Source organism: Dipodomys ordii, unplaced genomic scaffold, assembly GCF_000151885.1.
Source record: "Dipodomys ordii isolate 6190 unplaced genomic scaffold, Dord_2.0 Scaffold10, whole genome shotgun sequence".
Classification (NCBI taxonomy): domain Eukaryota; kingdom Metazoa; phylum Chordata; class Mammalia; order Rodentia; family Heteromyidae; genus Dipodomys; species Dipodomys ordii.
Genome location: NW_012267226.1, coordinates 2,212,997 through 2,226,420, shown reverse-complemented (window position 1 = coordinate 2,226,420; position 13,424 = coordinate 2,212,997). Strand labels below are relative to the sequence as shown.

General features: G+C 41.1%; 1 protein-coding gene across 1 annotated transcript in view; it reads left to right on the top strand.

Moving 5' to 3' along the window:
- Glb1l3 (galactosidase, beta 1-like 3) overlaps window positions 1–13,034 on the top strand; it is a 34,423-nt gene extending 21,389 nt beyond the window's left edge. Inside the window, exons 11-20 of the mRNA XM_013009609.1 lie at window positions 876–1,013; window positions 1,783–1,863; window positions 2,546–2,652; window positions 3,962–4,102; window positions 4,424–4,495; window positions 5,000–5,078; window positions 5,466–5,553; window positions 6,180–6,291; window positions 12,214–12,330; window positions 12,586–13,034. Of these exons, the coding sequence (XP_012865063.1) occupies window positions 876–1,013; window positions 1,783–1,863; window positions 2,546–2,652; window positions 3,962–4,102; window positions 4,424–4,495; window positions 5,000–5,078; window positions 5,466–5,553; window positions 6,180–6,291; window positions 12,214–12,330; window positions 12,586–12,660 (1,010 nt within the window). The 3' untranslated portion in view covers window positions 12,661–13,034. The remainder of the gene's footprint in view (window positions 1–875; window positions 1,014–1,782; window positions 1,864–2,545; window positions 2,653–3,961; window positions 4,103–4,423; window positions 4,496–4,999; window positions 5,079–5,465; window positions 5,554–6,179; window positions 6,292–12,213; window positions 12,331–12,585) is intronic.
- Window positions 13,035–13,424: the final 390 nt, after the last annotated feature.

Here is a 13,424-nt window from a genome sequence, read left to right as displayed (position 1 = left end):
TCATAATGTAGTAGGGTTGGATAGTTTCATTTAGAAGATCAGGAGGCAGAAGATTTGTGTAAGACCATAAGTAAAGAGCACAGTCAGGATTGTAGCCCACAGTGAGCTGAAATTTGACCTTCCCATTTCTCATCGATAGCAATAGTATGACCATCCTTATTAAACATGAAGGAAAATCAAAGTGGCTAAGGTGGCTAAAGATTGCGAACAGCTATTAATGCACTATTGCTTTGCTTTTAATTCAGTTTCCCCAGACATTTTCCTGGAAGGTAGAAATGAGTGTAAATTATTTGTAAATTCTTTTAAACTGAAAATCAAATTTTATATGTTTTAGAGTTTTAGTGCTATTATTTAGTTCATGTAGTTGAGTTAAATTACACTAATTCTCTGGTACAAAACCTCCCAAATTTGGGTATCTGTGACTCATGCCTGAAAATCTTAGCTACTCCTGAATCTGAGATCAGAGCAAGAAAGTCTCTGAGACTTTATTTCCAATTAATCAGCAAAAAGCTGGGAGTGGAGGTGTGGCTCAGGTGGCTTTTAAATGAAAAAGCAAAGCAAAAATAAGAACTCCAGAGTTCAAGCCTCAATACCATCACAAGACAAAGCTACACCCCTCAAACACACACACACACACACACACACACACACACACACACACACAAAACACCCTCTCAAAAACAGGCTCCTGGTATTGGCAGGACTCAGTCTCCTAGTTTAGCAGTTTTGGCTGATTCATCAACTTCCTCGTTAATTTCTCAGTGAAGCTTGAATGTCAAAACCATGGACTGTAGTATGGGGTTGGGAATAATAGATTTTACTCAAGACCTCTGTGTCCCTTATTTTCTCTGTGTTCTCATTTTCCTTCTCTACAGAAGTTGAACATACTGTGTCAGCATTTATCAAATATGAGCTCTCTTTCAATGCCTACATGTTCCATGGTGGAACCAACTTTGGTTTTATGAATGGTGCTTCCTATATTCAGAAGCACGTAGGGGTGGTGACTAGCTATGGTAAGTGTTGGTGGGTATGGTTGTCTCCCCAGCATAGACTTAGGAAGAGACTCTGGAATTACAATCTTGGAACTTGAGATCCTGATTTATAATCTGTGCTGAGCCCTGAGAATTTTCATGTTTGCTTTCCTTTCTTCTGTGATGTTCACAATGTTGCAGCAGGGTATCATTTCAAAGGATGGGTCACCTGGCTTAGAGTCCTAATTAGTTCATTGTTGTGTTCTCTGACGCTGTGACAGAGCCTGTAGGTGACAGGACACAACTATCTGTCTGGGTTACCCCAATGAGGAAAGGCAAGATTATCAATCAGAATTGACAGTCTAGTTGGACACCAATGGCTCAGGCTTGTAATCCTAGCTACTCAGAAGGCTGAGATCTGAGGGTCTGAGGATTGCCCAGACAGGAAAGTCCGTGAGACTCTTATCTCCAATTAAACACCAGAAAACTGGAAGTGGCGCTTTGGCTCCAAGTGGTAGAATGCGAGCCTTGAACAAAAAACCTCAGGGACAGTGCTCAGGCCCTGAGTTCAAGCCCCATGACTGACAAAAAAAAAAAAAAAGAAGAAGAAAGAAATTGATAGGCTCACCAGGTGAGCCTGCTGTCTGAAGAACCAGTGTGGTGAATGTTTTCAGATTGGCATTTCAGGCCACACTCCAGCCAATGAGGGAATACTCTGCTTGTGTGAGGGTGTGTCTTCCTTGTCTCATTTTCGGTGGCACTGGCCCATGCTGTGGCTGCCTGGCCTCTCACAGTCCTGTGCGTCCTGCAGACTATGATGCTGTGTTGACAGAGGCTGGGGATTACACAGAAAAATATTTCAAGCTTCGACACCTTTTTGGATCTGTTTCAGGTACTTCACCTGGTTAGTGGAAGGCTGGCTGCCCTCATATCTTGTGAAAGGGTGAGGGAAGGAAAAGTCTCTCCCATAGGAGATAGCTTTTGGGAGCAAGGGCAACCTTTAGTTCAAATCCTGAGTGTTTGTTTAAAAGCTGGGAGGGGGTGGGCTTCTGTATTACTATTTGTAAGCCCTGTTATACCTTAGCTTTTGCACTGAAGCATAAAGCTCGTTATTATTGTATTGGTATTAATAATAATGAGCAGAATTAATTATTAACCTATTTGTGGATGGTGAAGACCAAACAGGTTCCAAATTACAAAATTTTCTTAGTGCCATTTATGACATAGTAATGTAGAAAACAACATACAAAGTAACACTCATACTGTTTAATTACATGGGAAAGGTAGTTATTGAGTGACATCAGGGAACCATCTAGGAAGGGTTCCCAAAGTAAGCAAAAGCAGTGCAAAAGATGTGAAGCAGAGTTTCTTCCCCCTGCAAATCCCCTCTTTCTCTGGCTCCTGTCTACCAGGTATGTATGGAGTAAAATGACCTAAAGCATATTCATATCTAAGAATAGGACTTCTCTCGTGTTGGCTCTGGGACACAAGAGGTTATGGACAAGTGGGGGAGGCTTAGAGGAAGCTATGGCAATTTCAGGTACTTCCTGTCCTACAGTCCATTCTCATTGCAGCAAAACCCCTTCCCAGCTCACCTCATCTTACTCCCAAGACTGTATATCCTGCTGTGAGACCATCACTCTACTTGCCACTATGGGATGCCCTACAGTACCTAGATGAGGTGAGATCTGCTTGAGCCCTAGTATAGTGGTGGTTCTGGAGGTGGGGGGGGGAGAGGAGAGGCGATTCCTTCAGGTAACTTTTGTAGAGAAGTATGACAATCCTTGGCATTGTGTCCAAACTTAGAGCTGTGAGTCATAAACCAACTGTGCTTTTTGGACAGTCTGTGATGAGGGTTGAACTTGAAGAATAAGTAAGTGTGGAACAATGGGGATAGCAGTATAACATAGTATCTTATTTCCAGCTCAGATGAATTGACTTGTGGGACTGCATGAGGTATATGGGACCCATGAGGGACAAGCTCTGAGCTAGCAATCTATTAAACTGAACTTTGGTCTTCCTTACCAATCACCCAAACCAGGTTATTGGGTTTTATTTTATTATTATTTTTTTTTTGGTCGGTCGTGGGGCTTGAACTCTGGGCCTGGGTGCTGTCCCTCAGCTCTTCACCTCAAGGCGAGCGCTCTACCACTTGAGCTACAGCGCCACTTCCGGTTTTCTGGTGGTTTATCTGCCCGGGCTGGCTTTGAACCGAGATCCTCAGATCTCGGCCTCTTGAGTAGCTAGGATTACAGGCGTGAGCCACCAGCGCCTGGCAGTTATTGGGTTTTATGTCACTGCACACTCTTAAAATGAGAGAATGGGTCTGGTTTTGAAGAAACATTGAAACCTGTTTAAAATCAGCTCTTAAGCTGGGCACCAATGGGCATGCTTCTCATCCTAGTTATTTAGGAGGTTTAGATCTAGAGGATTGTAATTTGAAGTCAGCCAGGGCATAAATGTCTGCAAGAGTCCATTTCTAAAATATCTAGCAAAAACGTTGAGCTACATGCATGGCTCTAGTGGTAGAGCACCAACCTAGTAATCACAAGGTCCTGACTTTAAACCCTGGTACCACCAAAAACACCACCACCAACAACAAAACCCTCTTGACTTTATGTTGGTTTCATGTTTGCTATTGCTATCTTACATGAAAAGGAGTGATTGTCCCATGTTAGATGCTAAATGAATGCTAAATATCAACTTGATATTTTGCAATACATTTTATGTAGTCTGTTGAGCCCATTCTTATGATTTTAGCATTATATATAGATTGGGCTGTCTTTGGCATGTCTTTGTCCTCGGGAGTTTCCTGGCCAATGGAGACATTAGCCATAAGATCATTGTCACTAGCAGTTGTTCTTTATTTCCATTCAAGAAATACTTGGAGACCACCAGAAGGTCTAAAAACCAAGTGACAAGGGTCACAGGAAGAAGGATCTTGAATTCTCAATACTTTGGCTTCTGTTTCTGCCATGTCTTTCTCCTAGGCAGTCAAGTCAGTTATTCCAATCAACATGGAGAATCTTCCAATAAACAATGGCAGCGGTCAATCCTTTGGCTTTATCCTTTATGAGACTTCCATATGTTCTGGAGGCATTCTTTATGCTGAAGCTCATGATGTGGCACAGGTATGTGTTAGCTGGTATTCCTAGGGTTAGACATGTTTACCAAACTCTGCTGTTGAAGAGAAAGTCACTCACAAATCCACTTTACCATGTGATAGGATTTAATGCACCAATATGGGAGATGCTCAGGGAATTCTAAAGTCAAATCAAATCACCTTACTTTTTTCACTGTAACACAACTTAAACCTGCTTTTTAACTTCTAGACACCTCTTATCACTAAGGCTAGTCTCTGCTTTATAATGACTTCTTTATGCCTCATCTATACTCTCTTATCCTTTTGTTCAGCCTGGCGTATGTGTTTGATGCTCGTTCTTCTTTTGTAGGTGTTTGTGAATAACATAATTATAGGATTTCTGAGTGATAAAGTTCAGAAAATGCGTATTCCTAAGTTCAAGGTATGTAATCACAGACTCCAAGTGGTGCCTCTAACCTTCCCTCAAAGAAAACATAGGCCTAGCCAGGTCTTGAGCTAGGCCACATCCTTGGTACACTGGTATTTCTCTTCCCACAGGGCTGCAGTAGCAAGTGTTTATGGTTGTAATCATGAAGCATCTCCTAAGTCTTGGTGCCTTAGGACCTAGATCATCAATCACCAAGAAGTAAACATAGAATTTCTCCTTTAGACATATGTCAATCTGTAGTCTCTTTGTGAGACTCTGATCTGAGATAGTACTGAGTCTCTGACTTCTCTAATAGGATCAGAAGAGAAAAGACAGGTGAAAGATGAAATATAATAGGAACATTCTGGGGACAACACCAGAGGGAGAACACTGCTGGGCTCTGGAGCCTCATTTACTTCATTTGTTTGTGTTCATCTTGAGACTTGAAGGAAGGAATGGTTTCTAGAACAAGAGTCCTCACTGATCATATAATCTCCATGAATTGATCTGCCCCATCAGGGTTGTCAACTTCTGAGGATCTTAGTGGAGAATCAAGGACGAATCAGTTATTCATGGAGAATTCAAGAAGAGAAGAAAGGTGAGTGGTAAGATCCTGAGGAGCAAATAGTAATTTTTTGTTCGAACCTATGGTTGCAGCCATATTGGACTTTGGAGGACAACCATGAACCTTATTTTAGTCCTGGGATCAAAGATGCCATCCTCCTTACCCCTCTTGTTATTTTCTTGTTCTTCAGAGAAGGTCAGGAAACCAGTTATTGTTGAATGCTACCCTATCCTAGAGCAGGGCTCAGGCTTCTTTTGGGAATTTCTGGAAAAGTTCCTATGCTAAGTGGGGAACATTTTGTAGTGTGAAAACACACAAAAAGAAATTTCAAGTCATCACAGGTCAGAAAAAATGTTTGCCTTCTGGCTGGTCCCTTGCCATGAGGATTTTTCTGGATGTTCTTTGTTTCTATGTCTACAGGATTAGTTGGATCTGTTAGCATCAATGGCATCTCCCTGAAAAATTTCACCATCTATCCTCTAGAAATGAAAAAGAGCTTCTTTGAAAGGTATGCTCCTCCCTACCCCTGGTAGACATTTTGTGTAATCAGGTATCTTGGTTTGTTTTCTGCTCTTATTATAACATGATGGAATGTTATTATAACATGAGAATGAAAAGGTTTATGTATTTCACAGTTCTGGATTTCCAAGGACATGACACAGGCCATCATATGACATGGGTATATGTAGGACATCCAAGCATGTGGAGTGGTCTCTGTAAAACACACTCTGTAAAGTACTAATCCTCTCTCAGAGCAGCATTAATCACTTCTGAGAGAGGTGAGCCATGACCTACCATCTCCCAATGACTTCCACCTCTTTAATGTCTTAACATCTCTTTCTCAGTACATGAAACTTTGTAGAGGACAAACTCAGACTGCATCAGGGAACTCAGAGATTTCCAATTGTTTAGTGTGCATGAGACAAGGGCTGAATTCAGACAACTGTGGAGGTCTGCTTTTTGTGTTGTCAGCTGCACTGAGGACTAGGCTCTTACTAAAGTGACATTAATACTTCCAGTTTCATGCATCTATTTGAAAGAGAACCGTAGTCTCTGTGAGGGAAATCTGGGATCAGTATGGGGAGGAGATCTGGGAAGTATTGTCTTCTCCCTCATGTCTTACCCTCTCCCCAGGCTCCGCTTTGCTACCTGGAAGCCGGGTCCAGAGAGCTATTTAGGCCCTGCTTTCTATAAAGGGATATTGAAGGCTGGCTCCTCTCCTGTGGATACCTTCCTTAGCTTGCCAGTAAGTGAGCCTCTTCTTCTGCTGTGATCTCTATGCATGTTATTTTTATTTTTTAAAATAATTAAATATTGTTTATTCATCTTTTTAAAAACAGCTTCTAAGTAAAGCCTTAATAGAACACTTGCTTTTCTTTCTTTCGTCCTCTCCCTCACTTCCAACCACGTCGGCAACCATTTTTCAGTCAATTTAATTTGTCATTCTTTAGAAAATACATGAAAAACAGCTAAATAATTCAAACAATAAGACGTAGAAAGCAGATGCTAGACCTTCTCTCTTGAAACTACCTATTTCAATTTATCTGTATATTTCGGAGCTTGACATTGCTAAAAGTTTGTTTTTGCACATAGATTTTTATATTACTCAGATCATACCATAAATTAAATTCTGTAAATTGCTTTTGTTTGTGGAGAGGGAAGACTAAATTTTACTGGTGCTAAGCACTGGTGGCTCATACCTGTAATCCTAGTTAACAGGAGGCTGAGATCTGAGAACTGCCCTTTGAAGCCAGCTCAGGAAGGAAAGACCAAGTGACTTTTATCTCCAACCACCCAAAAGCTGGAAGTAGAGCTACTATTTAAGAGATAGAACATGAGTCTTGGGCAAAAAAAGTTCAGGGACAGCATCTAGGCCTTGAGTTTAAGCTCCACAACTGGCACCAAAAAGAAAAAAAAATACCTGGCATATCTTCTTTTCTCATGAACATACACATTTATGCAAATGCTTCAAAAATGGATGTACAGATCAACAAGTTATTAAAAGTTGAACACTTTTTCTGTCATTGGGTAAACATACAATCACTTGCAATTAGTAATGGCTTCTTATTGAAAGTAGCTCTAAACTAAATTTTAAGCTTTCCTGCTGGGGCTGGTTTTGAAGCACGATCCTTAGATCTCATTCTCCTGAGTAGTTAGGATTACAGGCATAAGCCATCGGCACTTGGCTCTATATTAAAATTTAACACTCTAGAGAAAACTCTGTTGGCTTCATGTAAATAGAATGATATGGCATGTATAATTTTCAAAATTGAATCTAACCCAAACCTCACGCAAGCTAAGCATGTGCTGTACCCCAAAATTATTCTTTCAGCCCTATAATCTCAACATCATTTATGAGATTGAGCAGTTATCCACTTTGCATTAATTTATTCACTGTGATATCAGATTCCTTTAGTACATGTGTAGTTAATCTGGTAAGTTTCTAAATTTTATTGTTATTTTCAAAAAGCCAATCTTACTTCCATTAATCATTTTGTGTAGTAGAAAGACCCCTACTCAGGCAGGCAGGCCCACCTAGTCGTCCGGAGTGACAGAGCCCACCGCAACAAAGTTGATATTAAAGAAGCAACTTTATTGAGAAGGTTCCTACACTGACCAGCCAGGGCCACAGCACAGGCTCGGGAGCTGATACTGCGACCCCGAGTGACCCACGTGCTTAGGGTTTTATTGGCAAAAATCACAAGGTGAAGCCTGGTCACATAGGCGACCAATGAGATTTTCACACCCCAAAAGATTGCACGGTCATACCAGACCACACGCAGGTGGCCAGTGAGGTTACATTTTGTCACATAATGGCTGTTTAAACCAGCCTATCACTTTTGGTTTAAATGACTCGAGAATTCAATGGTAAAGCGGAGCTTAAGGTAAACATACACAAAGGAGTTTAACATAAACATGTGAAAAAGGCGGAGTTAATAGTAAACTGGGGATGTTGCCAGCATGCCAGTCAGCATGCCAGCATGAGCCGGATTACTGGCTACCTGTTTAATCCGTCAGTCTAACAAAACAATGAAGGTGGGTTAAGTTAAGGGGAGGGGGACCTAGAAGCATTCTTTTCATTTCAAGAACTGGGCTGGTTGGAACCCATGTTTTTGTTTTTTTAATACCTAAAACAAAAACAAAACCTGTAAAGAAGCTGTCCCAGCTCCAGTCTCCTCTCAGGGCCTAGTTCATTTTGTATTATATATTTTTAGTCTATTTCGTTTTTGTCTCTATTTCTCATTTTGTTTCGATTTCATTTTGTTATTTCTTTTCATTGTTTTGGAGTTAGATTGGTTTTGTTTTACTAGTTCCATGGTTTGATTTCAAATATTTTCTTTCTTTCTTTCTTTCTCTTTCTTTCTCTCTCTCTTTCTTTCTCTCTCTCTCTCTCTCTTTCTTTCTTTCTTTCTTTCTTTCTTCCTTCCTTCCTTGACCCTCAATCCTGATGCATAGATCTTTTAAAGCTTTTATCTTCTAAATCTTCTTATCTACTAGCATAGTCTCTTGCTCTCTCTCTCTTTAAAATTCTGTTATATTGCTCTCCCTTCCATCTCTTTGATTACTTGTTGACCATCAGACACATATATAGAAAATATCATAAATATTTTCAAGGCTAGAATGATGTCACTTTGCTCCAGAGAAGATTTTCACCCAAGTCAGGAAGTGTCAGGGACACTAGCAAGAATCCTCCAACTACAAGAATTGAAATGCTTAAATACATCAGACAAAGGCCTAATATCTAAAATATACAAGGAGCTTAGAAACTAACCCCTCCCAAACTTAATATATACCAATTACTAAATGGGCAAGGGAACTAAGAAGAGACGTCTCAGAAGAAGAGGCGAGAATGGCAAAGAAACACATAAGGTAATGCTCAGCATCCCTGGCTATAAAGGAAAGGCAAATCAAAACAACCCTGAGATACCATGTTATCCCAGTTAAATGGGCCAACCTTTGGAATTCTAACAACAATAAATCCTGGTGGGGATGTGGGGAAAAAGGAACCCTACTGCACTGCTAGTGGGAATATAGACTAGTACAACCACTCTGGAAAGCAGTCTGGAAGCTCCTCAAAAAACTAAGCATAAATCTTTCCTACGACCCAGTCATACCACTCCTAGGCATCTACCCTGAGCATCATGAACCAGGATATAATAAGCACACCTGCACATTTATATTCTTGCTGTACACTATTCACAATAGCTAAGATATGGAAATGCCCTACAATAGATGAGTAGATCAAAAAAAAGAACGAGGTACCTATATACAATGGAATTTTATACAGCCATCAGAAAGACTAAAATAATGTCATTTTCAGGGGAATGGATGGGACTAGAATAGATGGAGCTATTGAGGTAAGCCAAGATAAGAGAGACAAATGGCGCGTGTCCTCTCTGATATGGGGAAGTTAGATCTAAAATGCACTGGGATATGACAAATTACACAGGATTCTAGATACTCACATACAGTGAGCTCAAAAGAGGAGAGAATCACAAAGTTGCAAAACCTAAGTGCCTCTTCGTATTATATAAAATAATATACTGAAACAAACACCAAAGACATGGAAACAAAGGACTTTTTTAAATTTGTTTTTTCTTTTTCTGATGATTCTGTAATTTTTACCTTATGTACAGTGCATTCACGTGCATAGTTGTGGGAGGGTGAGGGGAAGGCATAGAATCTGAAAGGAAGTGTTGAAAAAGTGCAGCAGTAGAGCACACTGGACATGGATGAAAGTGAACTATACAACTCTTGGGTGGAGATGGGAAGGAGGGAATTGGAGAGAATGAGAGAATAGATGACACTGTATGAAAGGAAATATATTTATTACCTGATGCATGTAAAGGCAACACTTCTATATATCACCTCTATAATAACAATAAAGTAAATTTAAACAATAAATGAAAAAGAAATGCTTAGAAGTTGTAATTGAACATAATGAGTGCTTGTCTTAGCAAGTTTAAGCTCATTGCTTTGGGGATTTATATAGGAAAACACATTAGACTTGGGCACATTTCCAAACTGCTAAGTTTAAGATGTGTATTACTGAGTATGGTTGGTTTAAAGTCACAGTTGAGGAACAAAAGATGGTGGACCCATTGCTGGGCTTGCTTAGGTCCAAGTCATGGAGCACATTCTTGAAAGGTTAAAATAGCATACCAGAATACTTCTGGCTATTTTCAGTTTCTTGTCTTAAAATGTTTTTACCTAACACCAAAAGAAAGGACAATTGAAAGTATATTCCTATAGGAGTTTACCCCTAAGGACATCAGTCTCACTTAAGTTGCTAACGAATTAAGGATTCCCATGACTAGAATAATTTGTATTTCACCCTTCTCCTATGGTGTAGTCTTGCAGGGTTCCACCCAAGACAGTGTAACAGTGTATTATTAAACAAGGCTTCCGGGTGGTGGTGGTAGTGGTGGTGTTGTCCTTGCTGCTGCCCCCCCTTCTCCTCCACCTTCTCCTCCTTTCCCCTTCCCCCCCACCTCATCCTCCTCGCTCTACCTAAATAAGCAAGATGCCATTAATGGAAACACTTCTGGATATCTCTTTGACTGTTCATTTTCCTCCCTCTCTCCCTCCTTCCCTTTCTCAGTTTCTCCCTCTCTCCTCCCTTGTCCTCCATTTCTCCCTCATTTTCTTTTCATCTATTGTCTTTATTTCTCTCCTTCTTTTGTTGAGATAAAAGTCTTACTATGTAGCCCAAATGGGTCCAGAACTCACTATGTTATGGGGAAAAGAGTCCACCACTCAGAGACAGCCTCATGTAAAAGATGAATTTATTGGAGAAGTGGATAGCTGACTGGCCAGGGACGCAGCACAGATTCGGAAGCTGAAACTGTAACCCTGAACAGCCCACAAGCTAAGGTTTTTAAAGGCAAAATCCATGTGGTCAAGCCTGTCATACACAAGTGGCCAACGGGATTGTAACACACACAGAAAGACTGCATATTTATGTCAGTGGCCAATGGAGTGACAGTCCATCTCATAGTATCTGTTCGAACTAACCTCTCATACTGGTTTTAATTGGCACATGAATTTGGGGGTTCTCACACAAAGCAGGCGGATATTCTTTCTCCAGGGGGCAGGGGTGAGGCTGCTTCTTTTTGGAAGGGCTAGGGTGGCTGGGCTATTCTACTATTGTTAAACAAATAAGGCTGCAAATCTTATCTGGGCTAATGATAACGAAACAAAGCTCAGATCCTGTCTGGGCTATTGAGATCCTGTCTTGGGCTATTGATAACCAAACAAGACTATAGGCCTCTCAGCCTTATCACAACAATCAGCAGGGTTTTCCTCATTTCCTGGGGTCTTAACAAACAGCACATTTCCTGACCCTGGGGGCTTGTGAGAAATCAGTGTTTTGATTCTCAGGGGTGTGTGTGTTGGGGGGAAACTCCTGGAGTTAGTTTTGGCTTCCCCAACAACTATGTATGCAAGGATAGCCTCAGATTCATAATTCTCCTTCCTTTGCATCCTCAGCAATTGTGTTACATGCATGCATCATTACACCTGGCTCACTTTCTTTTCTTTTTTTGCGGGGGGGGGGGTCTGGTCGTGGGGCCTGAACTCTGGGCCTGGGCGCTGTCCCTCAGCTCTTCTGCTCAAGGCTAGCACTCTACCACTTAAGCCATAGCAACACTTCCGGCTTCTTTTTTTTCTGCTTATGTGGTGCTGAGGAATCGAACCCAGGGCCTCACTCTACCACTGAGCCACCTTCCCAGCCCATGGCTCACTTTCTTTATTGGTGTCTCTCTTTGTGTCTCTCTCTTAGCTCTCCTCTCCCAGATCTTTACCTTGTAACTATTTGTCATATTATAAACAGATTAAAAAATGTTGTATAGCTGCTGTCAACAGTACTGTTCTTCTCTGTTACCTAGAACTTTCTTTTGGAAGGAAAAAGAAACTGCTTTTTGAAAATATAGCATTGTACATCTTAGGTCAGGAGCGATGCAGCATCAGCAATGAAGAAAGGGCTCCTTTTTGTTCCCCTTTCTCCTTCCTAGACATCGGAGTAGAAATTCTAGACCTCTTCCAGTCTCAGCCCACTTCCATGTACAGTGGCATGGGGCGCTTCCATCTTGCCTTAACTATAAAGCACCTTAGATTTCCCTTGCCAGTGTCAATCTGTTTCTGTGTCTCAAGCCCCCATCTTTTGCAGGGCTGGAATTGTGGGTTCGTATTTGTCAATGGCCATAACCTTGGGCGCTATTGGAAGATTGGACCACAGGAATCACTTTACCTTCCTGGTGTCTGGCTTCACCCGGAAGACAATGAAGTGAGTCACCCCATCTCTGCCTTGAGGTCGCCTCAACTTTTAGAGTGGTTTTCATCCTCAGATACAAATCACAGTGTCTGCCTCATCCTGGCTTAACTAGGCTCAACTTTTCTTCTTTGCTTTCTTTTTGAGACATGGTTGCCTTAGGTTCAGGCTGTCCTGTCCCTTTCTATTCTCTTGCATCCCCTTCCAAACTGTTTGAATGACAGATGTATAGCCTGCCTTTGCTATTGTCCATTTTCCTTTTCTTCCCAGATTATCCTGTTTGAGAAGATAAGGCGTGGCTTGTCTATCAGATCTAGAGGGAAGCCCAAGCTGAAACTGTTCTGAAACATATTTTGGATTATTGAAGTTCATTTGTAACTAGTTCCTCAGGAAGAAGATAGTTAAGAATCTCCAGCACACGGCATTGCCAACAATAGTGATAAATGTAAAATTAACTTTAAAACTCAGCTGGGTGGTGCATATTTTCACGTTTTAACAAGTCTTCAAAATCATCAGTTACTTATTATATCTAGCTAAATATATAATCATTAATGGTTTATTATCTGATCAAATATGCCTGTATGTAGGCAGATATGAATAAAATAACAAATTATGGTTCTGCTGATGGAGATGTGGGGAAAATGTTATCCTCATACAATGTCGATGGAAATGTAAATTAGGGAAATCACTATGGAAGTAAGTACAGAGGTTCCTAAAACAAAAATAAAACTAACCATAGAACTGCTGTATGATCCTTTTTTTTTTTTTTTGTCAGTCCCTGGGGCTTGAACTCTGGGCCTGGGTGCTATCCCTGAGCTCTTGACCACTTGAGCCAGAGTGCCACTTCTAGTTTTCTGGTGATTAATTGGAGTTGAGTCCCAAGGACTTTCCTGGAGGAGTGGCATTGAACCATAATCCTCAGATCTCAGCCTCCTGAGTAGCAAGGATTATAGGCATGAACCACCAGTGCCTGGCCTGTATGATCCTTTATGTTAGGTTTTTAAAAAAGAGGTAGCCGAGTAAGAACAGCACCAGCACGCACGTGGTATTCAGGTAAGGGGTAGGTTTATTCAGTAGACCTGCTGGGACCAGGCAAGGTTGGCACTCCA